At 34.0% G+C, this 22720-nt stretch overlaps 1 protein-coding gene across 4 annotated transcripts in view; it reads left to right on the plus strand.

Annotated features, from left to right (window-relative positions):
* The window catches only part of DPY19L3 (dpy-19 like 3 (C. elegans)), a 30434-nt gene that overhangs the window by 1839 nt on the left and 5875 nt on the right, over positions 1 to 22720 (plus strand). The window contains exons 2-17 of one of the 4 annotated variants that reach the window (XR_002442108.1): positions 19 to 156; positions 1117 to 1250; positions 5116 to 5206; positions 6048 to 6169; positions 6373 to 6518; positions 8142 to 8265; positions 8623 to 8757; positions 10320 to 10451; positions 11416 to 11517; positions 12323 to 12396; positions 12633 to 12791; positions 13159 to 13275; positions 13631 to 13742; positions 14275 to 14331; positions 17722 to 17804; positions 18602 to 22029. Coding sequence is in view for 3 of the 4 variants with exons in the window: in XM_021408288.1 (XP_021263963.1) it covers positions 54 to 156; positions 1117 to 1250; positions 5116 to 5206; positions 6048 to 6169; positions 6373 to 6518; positions 8142 to 8265; positions 8623 to 8757; positions 10320 to 10451; positions 11416 to 11517; positions 12323 to 12396; positions 12633 to 12791; positions 13159 to 13275; positions 13631 to 13742; positions 14275 to 14331; positions 17722 to 17804; positions 17893 to 17926 (1725 nt within the window). In the remaining variant the exon portion in view is untranslated. The other 3 variants (XM_021408288.1, XM_021408286.1, XM_021408287.1) reach the window with 3 other exon arrangements.

A 22720-nucleotide genomic window follows, 5' to 3' on the forward strand; every position in this document is an offset into this window, starting at 1 on the left:
GTATGTGTGTCCACTTAGGAGTCAGAGTGAAGAATAATAAAGCGACTGTCATCATGACAACCATAAGGCAGAGAAAGGGTGGAAAAGTCCCAGAAGGAGATGAAGATCAGCCTTCAGAGGAGAAGAATGTGAAGTCTGAGAGGAAAATTCTGTATGGTGGGTAAATGAACTAGCTTGTAACGTTACAGCTTTTTAGTAGTATTTAGCTTCAGGTATCTGTCCTAGATACATAGGTTAGAACTTCTGTCTTCATTTGAGGATCTGTTTAAGTAATGAAGTACTAACAGTGTTCTTCTTTGGAATCACAACTTCAGAGTTATCAGAGTTTTGGTTTTAGGTTTTGTTTGTTTGGTTTTTATTAGATTTCTACTATTTTCATACACAGAGTATGAAATAGTCATTTCAGAGATAGATTTCCAGATCACTAAAATCCATATTAAGTCTTACATCAACATTAAAAAAAAAAGAAATGAATATAAGTATACAATGCTTACAGTGCAATACTAATACAGTACTTGAGCTGCCTAGAGACGCAACCTTTCCTTCCTTTTGTTCTGTCTGTAATCTCATTCTGATGTGAAAAGGAGATTATCTGCATTTCAAAAAATGACACTATTATCAAAGGCTGCTTTGGCCACTGTTCAGTCTCCTTGTGAGTACTTACTGAGACTTCTGATCCTACAAAGTTATTTTAATTAAAAAAAATACACACACCCCAAAAACTGGCATCCATAGTAAGAAGTTTGAAGATCTCAATGTCTTTGTGATCTAACAGTCATCTTGTATAGCCTTAATTAGAAATGCTGCCTTGGAGGATATTCCAATTTAGATTTACAAATTAGGTATGTTATTTCTCTGTTTGTATAGAGTTGTTGTGTTCTTAAATTCTAACTGTGTATTTCAAGTTAAGGCACACCTTATTTCACTTCGCACGTACTCTTAGTTCCTGCTTGAAAAAGTAAAGACACATCTCCATAAAGAGCTCTCAAAATCCAATGTCCTGCTGCATACAAAATGTAAACTGTACTAGAACAGACAGTATATGAGTTTCCAAAATTCGTTGAAGTTGAATTATGTGCTTTACAGTTAGTTAGAGTCAAATATTTCTCTTCCAAGATCATACAGGTGGAAAGCTGTGGAATATACTTTCCCTGACTGTTGGTGGAATTGTTGCCATCTCTCTTGGACTTCTTACTTCTGTTTATGTTGCTACACTGCATGAAAATGACCTGTGGTTTTCCAATATTAAGGTAACATTTATTTTCATAGATCATTAATAAGAGTGTTAGTTGAAATTTCATTTACTTTTCTTGCAATTGCTCAGAAGCATGAAATATGTCAATTGTTTTTTTTAATTTGGTATGTAAAATCAGGAGCTGTACCTCCCTCCCCACAGCTTTTTATATACTCAGTCATTTCTGTTAATACCATTCACCTGTTTTTCTTCTAAATACATTGCTACACAACTGTGCCATTACTTTCCTACCTCAGGAACAGCAATGGTTCTTCCAGCCACCGGTCATTATCTAGAAGAGAGTTTTAACAGTCTGCTATATGTTGTTTTATAATCGTCTCTTGCATTCAGAGCAATCCAAAACTACCACCACAGAGTTAAAAAAAAAACAAAAAACAAAAAAACCTTAAAACGCTAAATCCTGGCACAGAATTCTTTAATTGTAATTATACTGTGATCTTGTAATACAACTTAAGCAGTCCCTTACTAATCAATACTAATTTTATAGAAGAATAGCCTAAATGTGCAAACCTCAGAACTTATTTCAAACATTTACCAATGTAAAACGAACATGTACAATGTAGGGGAATTTTCATTCCCAAGATCCAGCTCTGGCTGGTTTTCTCCCTAGAATCATTTTATGGGAAAATAATACAGCTGTACACACATCTAAATTTAACCAGTGAAAAGAATTAGGTGAGTCATTTACCTTTGAAGATGCCTAAAATAAGTAGACTTTGTTAGGTCCACATGTCTAATGATATTCAAGGAGCAACTATATTGAACTGGAATACTTGTATTGCAATAGGTGTGTTTTTTATTCTAGGCACTTTTCCTGTCCAAGACACACATACGTACTGAAAATAAAAACAGTTGGCACTTACTGAAACAACTGCTGCTGTATTGTACACGTAATACTGTTCTGTACCCACTGACATCTTTCTTTGAATATAGAATCATAGAATTGTTTGAGTTGGAATGGACTTTTAAAGGTCATCTAGTCAGTGCAATGGATAGATGTCTACAGCTAGATCACTGGATATATATATTGAAGATGCATCTCAAGTATAGTATCTTTTGGAAACTATGAAAATAACAAGATAGGGAGAAATTTTATCATCTTTTCTGTCAGCTATTTTTTGTTCAAAATGCAAACTCTGAAGATGCCTGAAACAGGAATGAGCCAAGGCCACACAGCAAAAGAGTCCTGTAACAAAAACCATTAAATCTTTCAGAGTTTTCATTTGTTCTTCATCCCTTCTGAGTAAGCATTTAGTCATCTGATATTCAATTTTCTTTTAATGATGTGGTACTTACAAGAGCTCAACAATAAAAATAACAAATCTTAAGTCTTTCAGACATGCAGGATAAGACTGGGATTCCTTCTCTGAGTGCTTGTATTTTCCTTCTTTACATTCTGAGAATAAAAGAAAGATGAGAAAAAGTGGAGAAACCAGTAGCCAGCTAATTAGAACTTCACAAAGTAAACATGTAAGCCATAAACAAAACAACAAGAAAAAGGGCAGTCCAGAACTTTTGTGGTATCATTCCAAAGAAGTACACATTGAGTGGTTGTTGGGTACATTTAGTCTGAATTGAAAGTATGATCTAAGTGGAATCATGCCATTCTAACAGAAGGGTGCGAGGTTAACTGGCCAAGAGACCATGTATGCGGATTAAATATGTTTCCTGAAGGCATGATTTGCAACCAGAAACATTGATAGCAGCTGTCTGCATTGGGTCATACAGTTGACGACATTTTCAAATCTTTCTGATCTTAAATCGAACAGCTAAAAAATATTTTCAGTAACACAAACTGTGCTTTAGCTTTGTCAAAAAAGAAAACAAATTAGAGCTTTGCTTGTACTCTTTATTTGTAGAAAATCTCAACTAAAATTTTGGCTGCTTGCTCAGTGTCCTGAATGACTTGGCTAAAGAGCCTGAAGAAACCTGAGTTGTAGAATTTTGCACTGCCCTTGAGAGGAAGAATCCTTTGTATTTTGTTCTGAATGCTTAATATTATTAGAATACAATTGCATAAATTAAAATTATATGCAACTCCATATGTATCCTGGAGAATTTTTTTTTTCTCCTAGCAGTGGCAACTTTTTTGAGCACTTAGAAATTGAACATACATTAAGGCAAACATGCTCTTACAATGCTTACCCATAAGTCTGTATGGTTTTTTATTGACATGGAATACTAGGAAAAGTATAAATTGCTGTAAAACTGGAAAAGTCTTGTGAGTGAATGAAACAGATGTTATCTTAGCATGAAACAGATGTAATACTCACTAGCGTTTGTCTCATACAGTATAGCATTTGGTTGAATGCAGCTGGTGCCAGGATTACAAATTAATCATGTTTGAATGCATTTTTGCTAATTAGATCCCCCTCTGTGACTACACTCTCCCCCCTAATAAATTCCAAATGTTAACATTCCTTCTTTTTTTTTTTTTTTTGAAGACTTAGAATCAGCCGCTTTTTTGGTATTAGAAAACTTTTCAGTAGTGATGAATTTGAAACTAGAGTTCATTCGAAATCCAGTACTCTTATTTTGCTAAGTATGTGTCTTTTACTATTTAGTGCCAATGCTGGTTTCTTCTGCCGATATTATAATGATTTGTATGCTGCTAGAGCAGCTGGAAAGTTTAATTGTGGACTTGTTTTGAATCCAATGCGTTTTTATCCATTGATTTTTCTCAGACCAGAACTAATAGTGATTTATTTTGTGAACAGTTAATTTCAATAAAATGCATACTTTGAGATAAGATTCTGTACTGGGCAGTAGGGGAAGGAGGAACATGATTTTTTGTCTAGCTTTATGTTAGCTCTGAAATCGTATGGATTCTGTGCCAGCAGATTCTGTGCTCACCATGTAGGTGAAGTAAAGGTCTTGGGATTCTATACAAGGTTGTTTTAACCAGAATGGCATTCACAAAAATACCAGAAAACGGTATCATTCTATTATTTCAATAATGTTCTTTTGTAAAGAAAGCTGAATTAATGAGATTATCTTTAGAAATCTCACAAAAAGCTCTTAATGTATGACTTGCTTACGCCATATATGAGGATCTCACTGGATTTTCAAATCTGGATATAAACCATTTCTAACTGACTGCTTATCAGAGATAATTGGAGGAATGTTTTTATATAAACTACTAAAATGATAACTGCTAATAAAATACTTTTGTAAAAGATGCCTATTATTTCTCATCAAATTGGCTGTTCATGCAGTCTTATCTTGGTTAAGTGTGGTCACCTAAGCTTCTGAATTTGTTAAATTTCATTAAATCTTCACAACTGATAAATTAACAAAAGGAAACAAAAAAGAAATCTTGTTCTGACTGCAGTTTTATCTAGGAGATCTTTCATGCCGTACTTGACCCCACCTGCCGCAATACCAGCCAAGAAAAGTCAGAGTTTGAGGTGCACCTAGTTTAGATAATTTAAACATTTTAGATTAAAAAATAATGCCACCATTTTAGATTAAAAAATAACTCCACCAATGCCTAAAAAACAAGTAAATAATCAGTTTTCTTTTAACCGAAAATTTAAGTGTAAAAATATGAGAGTAACAAGCAGCTGGCTTCCAACAAGAAACAGCATTTAGCAAGTGGGCAGCAGCATACCCTGCCAGCTGAGATCCCAGAGTTAGGATTATGTTGTAGTCCCAAGTATAGCACGCTGACTTAATCAAGCCTTATGGTGACAAAGCCATGGAACACTACAGGATATCCACGTCTGGAAAAAAACTTTAAATGCATGGAGTACACATATGCAGTTTTAAACCCCGGCTGTTGGCCACTGCACCTATCTAAACAGTGACTATTACGAAAATTGTAAAAGATCTTGAATTTATTATCGAACTTTTACTTACAGGAAGTTGAAAGAGAAATTTCATTCCGAACAGAATGTGGACTTTATTATTCCTACTACAAACAGATGATTCAGGCTGCTTCCATCCAGCAAGGTATTGTAAACTGTAAAGTAAGTTTTACTTCATGTTGCCAGCAGACTGTTCTTAACATTTTTTCAAATATGGTTGAGGACAAGGAATGCCATAGGTTTGAAAGATAGTGTAATGACTGTACTGGAAACAGATTTGTTCTGTTTATCCACCAGGGAGCCACTAAGTTATGGACATGATCAGTTTCACAGTGGTCCATTGGTTTCTGTGCTGCACCTTCACCTTGAGGGACAACTTTCATATCTATTCAGGTTTCTGCCTTGCTGCTTTATTCAGTACATTACTCTCATTATTACTGGTCTCTTGTTATTTAATTTAAATGATGAGCTATTTGTGGGAAGGGGTAATTTTATATTGTACACCAATACACAGTAAGTGACACAATGAGCAGCTCTTAAAAGCAAATCAAATGCAGGGGTGGGGTGTACTATGACTGCCATATTTTCTAGATACTTAACTGTTGCTCCCTCAAAATTTTGCATATTCTACATTTTTGTCAATATTAACATCACCTGTGTTCAAAGTAGTGACAAGAATGGTTCAGTACAAACCGGTACATTCCTAATATAGAATTTGTGGTTTGTAAGTGTAGCAATCAATGTTTTGTACGTTACTAAATACGTTGTACTTGAATTAGTTCTCTGAGACACATTCTAAGCGGGGAAGTTGAAGATCTCAGATGGTCATAACAATTTAGAGGCAGTGTGATCTGAATCCTTGGCTCAACATTTGCAGGTTTTGGTGAAAGATCCTAAAATACCTTTGAAAAAATTATTCACTGTTCAAATGAAGATGGAGGGGGAAAAATGACAATCTCCTATTTCAATTTCTCTTTATCATTAAGGTTTACATGGTTTAGTATATGACAATAAAACTGAATCTGTGAGGACAATTAACATACTTGAAAGAATGAATGTTTACCAGGAGGTGTTTCTCAGCATTCTGTATAGGATTCTTCCAATTCAGGTAGGCATTTATTTATGGCTTTAGACTGTAAGTGCATTATGAAGATTGTCCAGTGAATCATAGCTCTCCTTTTCAGTTTTTTTTTTCCAATTAGAAACATTCCTAATGCCTTTTTCATTTATTAAAGCAAAGTCTAATTCATATTAAGTATAATCCCCTCCCCAAGTGTTTTATGTCAACATCAGTGTTCTTGTGTTTTACAGCAATACCTAGAGCCTGTTTATTTTTATATCTACACTTTGTTTGGACTTCAGGCAGTTTATGTCATTGCTCTGTATGTAACAAGCTGGCTTCTTAGTGGAACATGGCTTTCAGGGTTGTTGGCAGCTTGCTGGTACATTACCAACAGGTAGGTGAGAGTCAACATTCAGCGCTTCTAAAATTTTACCTCATGTCAAAGATAGGGCATTAATCTTTCAGATGCATGATTAATTAGAGGAAAATTGGAACTAGACGGTTTCTCTCCAGATTAGCCAGAAAATGGAAAAAATAAAAGAAAATAATTGGCAATCAAAATATGAGCTGAAAATGCAGACTAGAATTTTAAAGTTTCAAGAAATTGGAATATAAAATTTTGGTTTGAGTTGATCTCAGAGAGTAGATTACATCTTTCAGATGTGTCTGAATCTGCAGCTGATGTACCCTGTCTTTTCCAGCCTAAGGTCTAGGTGCTAAAAGACATCTGTTTATACACTCTTCAGGTCTCACCTTACTACCCCACAGCCAGCCTTCAGGGATTCTTTCAGCAGCCTAAGATCATCATGCTAAGTTCAGCTTCTCTGTTCTCTTATTCCCCTAGGCACCTCCTGCACTTAGAGGGAAAAAAAAAAAAAAAGTTGTCAGTTGAACTACCCTAGTTCTTTACCACAATTTCTGCATTCAGAGAGAAGCATGAGGGAATGGCTTTAAGCAAGCACTGAGCTGCTAGAATGAAGCTAAAGCTAGTGACATGGGCAGTTTTCTGTAACAAGCAAGAAAATATAAGTACAGTGTCATTTCTGTCAGAGATGTTTGGTATGTTCATCAGCAGTTCTAAAGAAGTTTATCTGCAGACATATCCATTCCAGAACAAATATGTGTATGTATCGCTAAAATGAGTGTTATTTCTCCTAAGACAAAAGTAATTTAAAAACATATGCAATGTGTAGCATTTCACGTGTTTATTTCATAAGGTCATCTTTTCCACTTACAAAAGCTTTGGAACAGATTTGTCTTTTCTTCTAATAATTCATAAACAATGCCTGTTACCACTTACGCTGATAGAATAAGTATATGGAATTGATTTCAGGTGAAGTACATCTTAGTAATGCATTTTAGGTATGTTTTCCATGCAACTAAGCACATAACAGATGTGTTGCTTGTTTTTGTGTTCAGCAAACATTTTATCTACACAAGAGAATTTTTATTTACTTATTTATTTTAAACTTTTGAGATTTTATAATGACTGACCAGTGGGGAGCTTTTCCTAACTTCTGTAACATACAGTTTATGTTAGTGTATTGCAGAAATTACCTCAAGTTTGTGACTAGTTTAGCAGTATTGAGATCCGATGCATTGAGATCACATTGAAGAATCTGATGACTTAACATTCTGATATGTGCTTTTACAGAAACCAAAAGGAAAAGTAGAATTACTTGAGACTTAGACTCCACGTGCTGGACTTTGGGGTTGTCTTTTTTGGGGGTTGGTTTGTTTATTTCTAAGTTAACCAGGCTGTGCTTCATCAGTAAGATTTAATCCATCCCATAAATGTTTTTTATCAGTAAGTGAAGTTTAAGTACAATACTTGAATTATAGAAACAATCTGTAGATCTGCAGAATCTTCATAATTTTTTTCAGAGCCAGGAATGTTTAAGGAACTAAGTATAGAGCCTACATATCTAAAACACCACGAAACACGCCCATCACTGCAACTTTTCTGTCACCAAAGTTGGTGCTGTTTGCTTTAAATTTATGAAACTGTTTTTTACAGAATAGATACTACAAGAGTAGAATTCACCATTCCCTTGAGAGAAAACTGGGCCCTGCCATTCTTTGCAATTCAGATAGCAGCCATCACATACTTATTCAGAAGTCATTTGCAGCCAGCTCAAGAAGTGAGTATTTCTTAAAAGTATGACACAGTGAAACTAGTTTCAGAAATATTCCTGTAAAACTTGGGAAAAAATTACTTTAAAAGCATTTAAAAGCACTGGAGTTAAGTATATATGTCTGTGTGAATATATATGTATATATACACACAAATATATACACATATATAAATTGTGCTTTTATGCATACTATCTACATGTACATAGCATAAATACAAAAACTTGAAGCTCCAAAAATACTCATGCAATTAGTTACTGCAGTTAGAGAGCATGTATTTGCATTTTGAAAGTGGATTTAAAATAAATTAAAGTTATCTGATAAAGAAATTCAGTGTTAAATAAAACTTCTTTCCACCCTCCTAGAGATTGACACTCCTGGCTGTATTTGTAGCAACCTTCCTCTTTAGCTTGACTTGGCAATTTAATCAGTTTATGATGCTGATACAAGCATTGGCATTATTCATACTGGACTGCTTTGACATACTTCCCACAGCAAAGGTAAGATCATGTATCAAAATAGCCAAATTTTTCTCTTTTCTATGATAAAGCTAAGAGTTCTGGAAGTATTACAGTAACTGGTGTAAGGCCTATATGCCCTTCTGCTTTTGAATAATCACAGTGCATGTATTTTAAGTGAAAAAGTGAATAATCAAAATATACGTCATTTCTGTGTGTTTTTTTTCCCAGCTAATTTTACTTCATGTAGTTAACTTATGTTGTTTAATTTTCTTCTAATTTTGTTAAGACACTGCTATAATTTGACAGTACTAAGGTTATTGCTTTTAAACACCATCTTAACATTAATTTAATACCACAGCTTGAGCATGTCCTATGGAAACGGCCAGGAAAAAAAAATCTTTATCAAAGCTGAAGTCATAAGAGTTCATGAATTTTACTTCAACCTTTGTACATCCTTGTTTAAAAGCTAGGTAGAGGCACTGCACCACAAAAGGAAAGAGAAAGGTAGACGGAACTGCTCAGGAGAAGCATCTTTCATACATTGACATGCAGCACCAAATAACTCTGAAATTCACCACAAACTGAATGAGCCAAAAAGTAAAGCAAATATCACTAGGAAGATCAAGTACGCTATAGAAGATGAAACCATTGTCTTTGAATTCGATGCCAGTGTGAAATTCTGCTGAGATTTTAGCCTTTGCAATTACTACACGATTTGAAAAAGTTTCCCACTTAAATTTAACAAAAGTTATGGTAGAATGAAGAGTAATTCAGGATAATTTCATTTTAAATTTGACACTGATTTGAATACTAGTAATTGCATTAATGTAACTGAACATAAGTACAGTGACTACATATCAAAATAATGTGGTTTATTTAAGAGTTACTATTTTCATTATATTTGTACATGTAAGCTGAAGTTAGCTAATTAGTCACATTAATTGCTATCTTAAATGTTGGCAAATTAACAGCTTAATCCTGGTCTATAATGGATTTACTACACCACTGTTATTCTATATTAATTTTCCAAGAGTGCTGCTTAACATTATTGGCATTTAATGATCCATTTGACCACCATAGTAATACAAGATTGAACTTTACTTTTTGTAAGGTAAAATTTATGTTTTGTTACCACTGTATCAGAAAATCAGCTGTTTTTCTCATGTTTGCATTCAAGTGAAAGGTCATAATGGTTTGAAAAGACATAAAAGGAAGTTACGCAGAGATTATATGCTATTTCATTACTGTACTGCACTAAGGTGTAAGTCTTTGGTCATAAAGGCGTGTGTTAGAGGCTATGGATATACTTTTGTGACTAAAGAATGTCGATAACATCTCCCAACCCCTAACTAATATTTTCCTCACTCTGCAAGTGTTTATCTTGTCCAATGTATTATAGTATCAGGTTTCCACAGGAAAGGTTTAAAATATTAACAACTTAGGACATAAATATAGAAGAAGTATAGTAATGGCTTTGTGATGATTTTGTGCAAGAAAATTGTTTTGTAAAAATAATTGATGTTGAAATAAATTATAAAACACATTAAAAGAAAAGCAGCTTACTGTAAAGTTTTGCAGGCGTAAAAATCTCATTTTTACAGGTTATGTGGCTCTATGTCATCCAAATTTCTGGATTACTGCTAGTCTGTGCCCTACAGTTCTTTAATTCAATGATTCTTGGATCATTACTTATAAGCTTTAATACTTCTATCTTGATAGCAAGAACAATCCAGGTATGTACTGAAATATGTTTGAAGTAGTATATAAACAGTGTGACATATATAAATGAGTAATTTGTATGCATTATAATCTAAAATTACTAATACTAATTATAAAAATTACTTTAGAGTAAAAGAACAAAAACATTGCATGATCAAATAATGAATTCAGTTACACTAACTACAGTATAACTGAGCACATCAAACACCATAATTGTGATTGCTATTAATATTTATGATTGTGCAAGCTGCAGTCTGAATCCCACAAAAAATTTGCATAAATGGACTTTACACCTGTTTCAGCAGGTTTTGTCTTGGATGTAGAGATCTGCCTCAAGCAAAATATTCTATGAGAAATAGGTACATGTCATATTCAGTTTACTGAAATATGTTTTTTCCTTCAAAGATTAGGATTTTTTCCTCTGCTTAGAATCTCTTTTTTTTTCCTGATAGTGGAATTGTTGACAGCCTATAACCAGAATATATGAACCTATAGAGCTTTTCCTGCTGTCTCTCACTCACGCAACCTTGTAAAAATCAGAACTGTGATTTTACTTTTTTGTTTTTTAAGATGATGTCTGCACCTACTCCAAGCTGTCTGTGAGTAGAACAGTTCTCAGGTCTGGAGCTTTGAATTGGTCAAAATCATATCAACTGACAGCTGTTGTCACTTTACCACATTTAGGTGGAAAGTGTAATGAATAGATACTTGAAAAGATACACATTTGGCTAGTTACAGAACTGTGCCAAAACAATATGCTGAAGAGCTTTATGATATTGTCCCTTCAGTTTCAGGGAATAAATACATCTTTATTTTAGATTTTTAGATGCCTGAATTTTTGCTTATGTGAGCCTAATAAAATTATCATTCTGATGAAAGGTCTAAACACATAAGTGATTTCAAATACTGTGTTGGTTTTTTTCCTAATACATACAAATCCTAAATATTTTAAGTACTCTAATATTTTCTTCTTTCTAGAAAAACCTAAAAAAGGGCAGCTTGCTTAATAGGCTTGGGAAACTTATCCTCCATGCACTATTAGTCTCAAGCTTGACTCTTCTAGTAAATAAATTCATCAAGGTAAGCAAATAATTTTTAATATAGAAGTGCTACAGAATTTAATATATTGAAAGGTACTTGTTAAGAGGTCATGTACAATAATATCTTTAAATAAAAGTTGGCATGAGATTTCACTGCATTTCAGAATAGGTTTCAGAAATTAAAGATTGTTTTGCTAACTTTTTTGGTATGATTTTAAAACAATCTTAAAATCGTTAATATAAATTAACACACATATTCAAATATATATTCATAACTAGAAGCCCACTTATAGGTGGCTTCAAGTTATGAATAAACTAGATTTATACTACATTATGATACTGCTGAGCGTTTGCAAAGTTTTATTGACTCTTCATTTAACGCAGTTAAATTGAATACTTGCTATAAAAATGATGTAGACTATACTACTACTTGCTTCTTGTGCATAGAGATCTACACAATAGTGAAGACAATAACACTTTTTCTTCAGAAGACTGTATAACCAAAAGGTTAAAACTTACTTAGTACACAAGGATTATAAAAATATCACAGTAAGATGTAATGAGTCAGTGAAGTAAAGAAATATAGCCAAAGCCAACTTGTCATGTGTAGTATTTATCTGTAAATAAGAACAAAATTCAGTATATATTTTAAAAGGTAAATAATTTGCCCTTGTGGCCACAGCACCACATTACAAAATGAGTGCTTACTTGATTGCAGTACTCCCTATCTTTGTAAGCCTGTGTTTCTTCATAGTTTCGTTTAAAAGGTTAAGAAAACTTGTTTACTGTGTTAATTTTTTGGTACTTACAATATCATTGCTCTTTTATTTATTCCCTCTCCGTAGAAAATTCTTAATCTTGAGTCAGATGAACATATATTCAAGTTCCTCAAAGCAAAATTTGGATTTGGAGCAACAAGGTATGATTTAGCTGCAATTCTACTTTTCATGATTCAGCTTCATTAAGTGAAGCCTGCAGTTTGTTGCTCACTTAAAATTATGGATTTTTACCTTGTTTATGTCATACATTTTCTTTCACGATAAGCTGCACCACTGTGGCTTTATAATTGCTTGGGGGAAAAAAAAAGAAACCCTGGTTCTTTTCGATATCAACTAACGACATACGTGTTGACAAGTATTATTCTTTTTTCTTTAGAGATTTTGATGCTAACCTCTATCTTTGTGAAGAAGCTTTTGGTTTACTGCCTTTAAATACTTTTTCAAGACTCTCGGATACATTACTTTTTTATGTCTACATATTCATCCTTTTCCCTATGACAATAACAGCTGTCATTGTTGCTCTTCGGAACCTCAGGTAAAATTTATTTCAAAAATAATTCAGTTTGTTATGTTTTGTCATTGTTGTTTCGGTTTTTAGGTGTTTTTTTCTTTTTTTTTTAGTCAGTTTAGTCTTCTTTAGCAGACTCAGGAACTGACAGCAATAGACCAAGATGTTCAAGCATGAGTTTCTGTAAACAATTGCATCACATTCTGAAACAACTAGCACTTCTAGAAAAGCATACATGAAAATAAATACTTGCTGCTGTATCAAGCTGGTGCTAGAAGGCTTAATTATAGCAGATGTAATATAAGACTGTGGACTCATAATAGCAGTACTGCTCTCTAACATCAGAAGGATTAAATGCTTTTATTAACACTTATTGTTTGTTGTGCTTAATCAGCTGTTCAAATCAAGCGCAGGAAAAACTGGAAGAATGCACGATATCACTGAAGCCTGATGCTGCTTACAACTTAATTCACACCGTCCTTTTTGGATGTCTGGCATTAAGCACAATGAGGTACTTTCTAATTATTAATCTGCTGAAGGTTTTTGTAGACAACATATTTTAATGAGAGTGTAAAATATGCTGACCCCAAACTGATAGGGCCGTGAACCATCTTTCTCTCCCAGATATGTCACTCCTTCCTGGCTAAAGCATTTCCCAAAATCCTGCCCAAGATATTGTTTGGAATTTTGGGAGCAGATACATTCTCAGGAGCATTCAGCAAAGAGTAATGTTTATTCTTCACTAAATTATTTTGGAGTCCTGAAAGTCCGAGGAAACTGTGTTAAGAATTTCTCTAACATAAATTCCCTTATCAATACAGCATGGCAAAAAGTAAAAAGGCAAAAACTTGTCTGTATTATTTCAGAATGAAGTACCTCTGGACATCCCACATGTGTGTATTTGCATCTTTTGGCCTGTGTAGTACCGAAGTATGGCGACTTATCTTGAAATGTGTTCATCTCTACACATCACAACGGGTTAGCACTATGCTTACTGCATTTCATAAAGCTACTTCTTTGCTAAACCAGTTAAGACTCAGAACTTCAAAAATCTGAAATGAATTGTTTGTAGTCCTCTTAAAAAGTTATTTCAGAAGTATGTTTGTGTAAACTTATTAAACAAAGTGTATTTCCTAGTGTTTTATATATTAAACAATTCCATTTTAATACTCTAGATGGCAATATTGATATAGCTATGAAAAATAACTACGTTACGTCTTAGTCACCATACTAAGAAATCATCAGCAGTCCAAAAGGAACTTTACGATCTATTAAAGTGAACAATACAGTGTTCTTGTAGAAAGTAGGTTAAACATATAGTTACAAATCCATCATTTTGTAATGGGTCTATAATAAAGGGTTTACTTTAAAACAAAATCAAAATAGGATTATGACCTTAAAATTCAAAATGTGTAAATTCCAACACATTATATCAGATCAATATATTAGTAATTAAGTAACCGAATAAATGTATTGTAAGAGTAACCTTTTTTTTTGTGATTTCTCTTAGACACAAATGATTAAATATTTGATACCAATAATTACATTATTATACATTGTATACAAGGTAAGTATTTTTTTTCCCTCAATGTTTTAGTATTTTTTAGTTGTATGGAGTTTTCCTTTTCTAAAGAGATGTTTATACGTATCTGTACAGAAATTTGTAGCTAAATTTTAAAAATGATGATAGACTTACTTAATGTGTAAATACAATTTCATATGCACAAGAATATATAAAGGGTAACTTGGACTCATTTGATCCGAAGTAGTTGTTCATAGATAAAAGTGTTTGTCTAATTATATGTTTAAGTTACCAAGTATGATTTATATGCATAACTTAGTGGAAATGTGAGTTGTCTGTTTTGATTTTAACTAAGTCACGTAAAAAATGCAGGTTACATGCAGACTGTTCAATTGTGTAATGATTTATTGTAAGAGTGGAAATAATCAAAATGTTCACTGCAAAATATACTGCATTGCCTCATCATTTTAAAATACAGAACATAAAAAGCATAAATAATGGGCTAAAATTATAACATGTACAAGCTTATTAATCTGTCACAGTAGGCAGAGTTAGATCATTAAACTAATGGGCATACTTCCCTTTTAACCTGCATTTGCAAAGAAAAAAAAATCAGAAGCTACTTTGTTGGAGAAGTAACTTCTGCAACAGTTTATTTAGTAAAGTTACACTGATATGTTCTGAAGGTGGACATCTTAGATTTTTTTTTTTCCTCGTCATTTACCATTTCTGCCATCTATGAAAATGATTGAAATAATGCCATTTGTTTTGATACAGGTGATGCTAAGAGTGTAACATTCTAATAGATGGTCTGATGTGACAGATCAGCATTTCTTCTCATTCTTTATGAGTAGATAGGAAGTTCCTGCATTTTGTCAGATTCAATTCTGAAGGCAGCAGAAATCACTCATTTTCATATGCTTTAGATCAGTCAGTCTCATTTTTGTGTTTTTTTTCTAGGTATAGGAAATAATTTTTACCTATAATTTAAAAATACCACTTTTCAAAGTGCTTAGTGGGAATAACGGAACACATCAGCCTGGTATTTTTTCTTGGACTTTCAGAAGTCAGTTCTTGCAAATACAGCTACAAGAGGAGTGGATATCTATGTATGTCATCTTTGCAAAGCAGTAGGAGTTAGTGTGCTTTAAGGAAGAAGACTAGCTGACAGATAAGACTTGTCACCAGATTTCCCCCTCAATGATTAGAATAAAAATTCTTACAGAGAGAGATCCAGAAACTACCCATCAGTTCTTTGAGAGAGCATTTATATATTCTTCCTCCAGAAGCTTTTCAACAAAACTGACAGAGCAGGTGGCTTATTTATCTTTCTACTTCCCAGATAAGAATTCATCTGTTCTTGCACAATGACTGCTCAGATTGAATGAACATCTTGCATGTACACCGCAAAGTTTAACTAACCATCATAGCTAGCTGTCTTGAACTAGTAGCGTATGCAAATTTGCATTCTGTAGCCTGTTTTGGCTACGTCTGTCAGAAGAACCACACTTCAGTGCCGTTCCTCAAAATAGGAGTATTATGGGATTATTAACGTAATCCTAAATAAGCTAATGAAAGCCTCTTTTGAGACTTGTGGTTACTAGGGTCCCAAATATATCACTTGAACATAATTTATTCAGATACAGATGCAGCTAAAATGCTAACTGTTCAGATTTCATATAGTGTTTTGAGTCCTACGAAATATCTGTATTTCTATTTAAACATGTTTTCTTCATTAGTATGGTAGAAACAACTTCTTTCACATAAACTGGAAGTGTTAAATTATTTGTATGAAATATTTAGCTGAGTCCAAACACTCAGTAGATAGCCCAATGTTGTCAGATTTTCAGTACATCTCAGATCAGGTTTGCAACGTGATCTATAGAATCAAAACAGAGTCAATTTCTGTCAGTCTCCAGTCAGAAAGGACGCCACGCAAATCATGTTCCAGGCTCCCAAAAATGTTTTGCTACTTGGAGTAGTTCAGCAGTGAAGAGAAGAATTTGTCTTCCCTCATTTCACAACTGCTTAATTAATTTATTAACCTTATGGGAAATCTTCTGAAGGGCAGAAATACACTGTTAAAATACTATAGCACTTTTCAGTACACAACCAAAGCCATGATTTTTGCCATCACTATCTATAAGATGTTTCTCAGTCTACCAGTCAGTATTTAACAAATGTATCAAGTAAAGAGTTATGTTAGTAAGTATCTTAATTGGCCAATTGTATCTCCTGCTCCCCAGTCCTTCTACATAATTATACTTCTAGTGAAAGAGCACATATTTTTGCTAAGTAGCTCAGCAGCATCGGTTTCAAATTCTTCATGAATTCCTGGATGAAAATGATATAAATTGGATGATTTGTGGCTTTTTAAATCATCAGGAGGTTTTTCTTATACTTTTTCTGGCAATGTTTCATTTTGCAAGCCAGCAATTCTTATTATCCAAAGAAAGCAGGTTTGGACTACAACTTCTCCGTTAAAGACAGATGTAAATCAGTCAGTCATTAACATTGTCATCTTTCTTAATTGATCCCTTTTGCCCTTGAGTATCTTCTAGCTTAAGCAACAAGAAATCTTTTAAATAAAAAATCATTCAATTAGTTTTTTTTTTTTGAAAATCACTTTCAGTCCTTCTTGTGTCCTTCCTCCAACTTTGAATTAAATATCATCTTTAGTAAGTTCTGAAATGTTTTCTCCAGATAGTCTATTGGATGTCACCATTCACTAATACTTTTCATTTTTTCCTCCAGTGATTCTTTTAGTTCAAACTTCTGAAATGCCATTAAAGGCATCCACAGCACTTCTAATGATTTTGATTTCTCATAACATGTCCTAGCTTTTTTTTTTTTATTTAGTTTTAAGTTGCCTTTCTAAAGTTAGTATTAAATTCTGATGTTCTTCATTCTCCTGTAATCTCTGGTGTTATTTGATGGCTTGGCTGTTACACAATGAACTGTTCTTTATCTTATTCCTTTTCTTAAAGCTTGCTCTGGTTAGTAGTAACTTAAAACATTACCATTCATCCAGAGAATGGAAATGGCTTGTTTGTGAAGTAGATACAATGCACAACTGTCACATTTGGTGGCAACTTTTAGTTTCCCACGGGTGTTAAGATAGAAACTGATCTTAAACTAACAGAGATCTGGAAACCTTCAGTGAAATCAGAAGCTGAGAAAACGTTTTTCTCCTCAAGGTCACCACAGCAAGTCATTACGTTCCTTCTGGTCATCTAGCAGGAGCTGCAGATCTGTAACTCCAAAAACTTATATTATAACGACAGTCGCATATCCTTCATTAGAAGAGTAGAGCTTGAGTCTTGCGATCAATGAGCTGGACAAGACTGATTACCAACTGAGAGGAATTAATATCTACTTCAGCATCCAGAATTTGTTTTTTTCATTCTGTCTTCAGTTTGTTTCTTTTAATTTCAGTTCTGGCCAGGAATAATGGATGAACTGTTAGAGCTCAGAGAATTCTATGACCCAGACACTGTGGAGCTGATGAACTGGATTAAGTAAGAGGATTTTTTCTCTATTTAAGTTAAATGCTATTTATGTAAATCTAATGTTCTTAGTTATAGTCCTCTGTTCTGTTTGTCACAGGTTATCAGTGAACTCTGGTGACCCATGGAGATAGTTACGGATGAATGGGGTATCGAGAGGCTAGCATGTTAATGGCTGTGGAGAACAGCTATATGCAGAGTCCCTCAGCCTGCTCCTCTCTGGTTCAGTATCATGCTATTGTATTGCATGTTTGTCTGGGATCCAGTTGACTCCATTTGCTCCCATAAGCACACAGTTTTCCCAGCTGTGAAAGAGGTCAATTTAGAAGTGTCAAGCTTCTTCCATCATACTATGTCTACCTCTTTACGTTAGTAGTTCTTTGCATTCAAACAATTTTCTTTTGGATTTTACCCCCTACTTCATAATATTAAAAAGCTGGGATGGGATGTAAAGTTGTACAGCTGGGAAATCTGTACCCTACAGTCTGTTTCTTGAACTTTAAAATAATTATACTTACTAGAATTAATCCCAGCATATGCTCCAAACTGTAAACAAAATATTTGTACTTGATAAGGCTAAAAATAGGTGGAACATCTCATTCAGAAGTGTGAGAATTATTTCAAACCCACCTTATCACATCTGCTTTCTCACAGAGCATAGGAAAATGGGTATTTTATGCATGGAAACAGTTTGGAGCACAGCCTGTAGAAGATCCAGAGAAAAAGTGACAAAAATGACATTCTCTGGAGGACTGTGATTTTAAGAAATGCGTTCTATTAACATGCAGCTCATCACTAAAATCTTTCAGGTTAAGCTTTGAAGACGGATATTCCTAGAACTTGTATGTATTTGGAACATTTAATTATATATATAAATATATATTTTTTCTAAATCTTTGGCAAAGATTTTTTTCAAAACTAGTTTTTACAGCAGAGAATATTCTGGAAAGTACATATGAGTTTACTACATAGAGCACTGACCTATTTGAAATATTTCCTTGGAGCCCTCTGTTGTGTTTTCATACACAGTGAACTTGAGTGAAACACTCACCCAGTCCAATTTACCATATTAGTATATCTATTACACTCCATAATGTTGTATTTCTTTAATCCATAAAATAGGAGTAATTTAGAAGTGAAATGTATTACAAACTTTTACTGACTTATTTTGAAAGCAGGCCATGTTTTTTCTATCATTTACAATATTTGCTGCCATATTGACACATTTTTTGTGACAAATGCTAACCAGCCAGTTCATTTTAGCACTACTGTTTTATTAAAAGATAGTAAGTGTCTGATAACTTAGGTCTCCTGTGTACAATATATTCTATATGGACAAGCATAAAATACATATGTGGAGTTATTCCCAGCCAAACCCAGTGAACTGGGTTTGCCTCGATCCAGTAAGGGTGAGGTTTTCCTGTGTTCTTAGCACTGACAATCCCAAACTGGTGTTTGTCTGCTTTTCCTGTTGAGTTACGACAATTACAGAGATAGATTTTTCTATTTAAAATTTACTGTGTCTAGAAGTATTATTCATGCAGAGAGATAGTTATCAATGCACTTAGTACAAGACAACAAAAATTTATGGTAAGTTTCTTAAAGTAGGACTGATTTTCTTAAGTTTCATTGTGTAAAAAAAGTGTTTTATGATCTAGCTCTTGATAATTCTGCTATTGTTAATGATCTGTCAAGATTGGTGTGAGAAACTAATCATTCATTATTAAAATTCAGCATGAGGAGCTCTAATTTGTCATGTGTAGCAATGAATTAACTGTGTTGCAGACTCTGCACAATAAGAAAACCCTTCTATCTGCTTAGGTCAAAATGCATATTAACTTGTCAGAATATACAGTCTGAATCATAGCCAACTATTAGTCTGTCCAGAATGAAGCATCTGCAGATGTATCATTAACTCTCCCCCTTACTAACATTACCATAGCGTTTTCCGGAGATGAACAATATTTTAAATATATAAACCAGTCCATAGATGGTATCAGATTGCATCTACTCTAGAGCACAATTTTTTACTTAATAAGCTTGCATATCCCAGTTTCTGATTTTTTCCTACCAGTAATCCATGGATAGTTTGCAGCTTTGTTCCCTGATGGGAGGTGTATATTAAAATTCTTAGGTTTGGACTTCAGCCCTAAGACAACAGGAATAACAGGAATATCAGCAGGCTTTGGGGTTCTCTATTGTTTATTTTTTAAGAATCTCAAACAGCCAAAATAGTGGAAAAGTAAACTGAGACTAAGATTTGCCAGAGCATCGTTATGTCAAATGTGTCAAATGGATTTGACTCAGGTGTGGGGAACAAGCAGGTGAATTTTCATGTTAGTGGAGACTCCACAAGTTTCCAAAATGCAGCTAAGGTTACAAAAATGTAATACCTACGTTATTTTAGCCATTAATACAAATTACTGAATATGTTTTAATTTCAAGCCAGCTATCAATTTTAACGTTTCAATCTTATTAACCAACATGCCTGATCTTCAAGGGTATTCAGAATGAAATCAGTACACATCCTAGACTTGAAAAGCAATATTACACTTTTTAAATTATTCTTTCCTGAAATTCCTGGCTTATCCTTTGGCTCTGATTTGCCAGTAAAGTTCAGTCATGAACTCAATAGTGCCTGAGAACTATGTTTGTCCCACCAGTGTAGGTGCACTCCTTTCTGTGAACAAAATAGGCATGCATGAAATTAAGGCTGGAACTAACATGGTTGTCATTTCCTATTATTGCTGTTTCCTGTCCTTCCAAAACAGAGGAGGAAAAGAAAACCATGATAGTTACGCTGCATGTGCTTTAACGCCTACCATTTTCAGCTAAGCCTGTAATTCAGTAGAGCATTCTGCAAGTAAGAAGACCTTGTAAAGAAAGAAATTCTGGAGTGGCATACTTGAGGAGACTTCTTCAGAATCTCCTTTTCTCAAGTCCCTTTGTTTTGTTGATTTGTATCATACTCAAGTGTTAGGAAAGGAAATAATCTGAGATTTATCAGATTTTCTAGCTTTGAAAGCCGACTACAGAGCTAACTCTGGAGGACGTGCAATAGAAATAGCTATTTTCTTTCTAATAAAATAACTTCTAATTGCAACATTTGCCATTTCAGTAGGACATCCTTAAAACAAAGTTGCAATTATTATTTAGCAGCTTAGTAAGAGAAAGAATTAACTACCACTTTTAGAATCTGTGCAAGTTAAGCATAGACCCTGTAACTCTTGTAAAGCAGTTTTATTTTTAATGTCTAGTATTTACATAATTCTCTAAATTCTCAAACTTAGATAAAGGAAAGCTTCACATGTTATACTGTAGTGCTTATTTTACCCATTAGTTCAGCTGTAATTAACTTGTTGAAAGCTTAGAGCTTCAAAAATAAATGAGATTATTTGTTCAAAATGCCATCAGGTCTGCTTGGAATGACATTTAAATTATATAATGTAAATCAGTTTGACCTGTAAGTCCTTGTCATTATTTAGTGACATTTCGTACAGAATAAATTGTTTGCAGGTTGGGCAGTGTGGTATGGAGCTTGGCGGAGAGCTATAAAAACAAATTATCCTTTCATTTTATACATCATTTGCTCAGACATTTGTAAAAATTGCTTCATTTTTCTATAATAGAGAAGTGTCATTCTGTGGTTTGAAGCACATTAGCTGCCTCGGATACAGACCACAGCAGTTAGTGTCTGACTCAGGTAGTATTAGAGAAGGATGCTCGCATGAAATGTAGAAATTATCCTGTACCTGACAAATATTAGTTAATTGTCATATCTCCCTCTAGTGGCTGTTTCAAAACATTAAAGCTCAGTAGCAGCTATGAGCTAAAGTTCTTGAAGATGCAGTTAGGGAAGGCAAACATTGCAGGAAGGTCACACTGGTAGTAGCCATGTTGGCTTAAATAACACCTGGTAAATAAAGAATACACTTTGCTGCATTACCCCTTCAAGGAAAAAGTAATTATACCTTTAGAAAAGAGGGGGCTAATTGAACCCTGCACCTTCTACATTTTAGACAAGCAGTGTTATCAGTATGTTATGGAACAAGGACACTGTTGCCATTTGCTCTAGATTTCTTTTGCAAGATAAGGCTGCAGGCTGTTTCTTGGATACAGTGCTTTTGTTTGCTCCTGGGTTGTTGGTGGTGGTTTTTTTTTTTTTTTTTAAACCAAGTTTGATTCTGCAAAGTTTGCTCTTGGGCCCTTCAGGAATCAGAGCTGCAGAACTGCCTTGGTGAGTACTGCTGAGCACTGTAACACTTGAATGAATCCTGAACAGAAACAGACTTCTCACACTAAAACTTTGGTGACCCAAACATGAGCGCTGACATGAAGGTCCTTTGAGAGTCATTTTCCATTTAGGGTCTAAGCTTCATGAAGTTGCTGTTTGAACCTTGTCCACGTTGTTTTCAGCTTAGTCTAAAGAACTGCACTTTCCTGAACATGCAAGGATGAATCCTCTCTGACAACCTGTCAAGACCATTACATTTACATTATATTCGATTCTAAGACTAATTTATTTCTCTTAATGAAATATTTATTTACAGTGCTCATGGCTTTGAATATTTTAAGTAAAACGAATTTTTAAAAGAGATTAAATATTTTCAGAACTTAAAATGAAACTGGTTATAAAAACTGCTGAAAAACTTGTATATTGAGAAAGTTAAACTGGCATATTAAAATACTATCTCTGTCCTTCCCAGATGAGATTAGCAGTGCAAGAATTTTTTAGGAAGGTTTTATAATTATTAATTCATTTCTAAGCATAATCTCTTGAAAGGCAATAGTAAAAGTTAATACTTGTCTCTTACCATTTTCAAGCCTGTCATTGAGCTTAAAGATGGCTGAATTTGTAGTTGCAACTTCAAAAGGTTCCCTAAAGCACTCCCTAAAGCATCACATTTGTGTGACTATCATAGGTGCCA

Source organism: Numida meleagris, chromosome 10 (assembly GCF_002078875.1).
Source record: "Numida meleagris isolate 19003 breed g44 Domestic line chromosome 10, NumMel1.0, whole genome shotgun sequence".
Classification (NCBI taxonomy): domain Eukaryota; kingdom Metazoa; phylum Chordata; class Aves; order Galliformes; family Numididae; genus Numida; species Numida meleagris.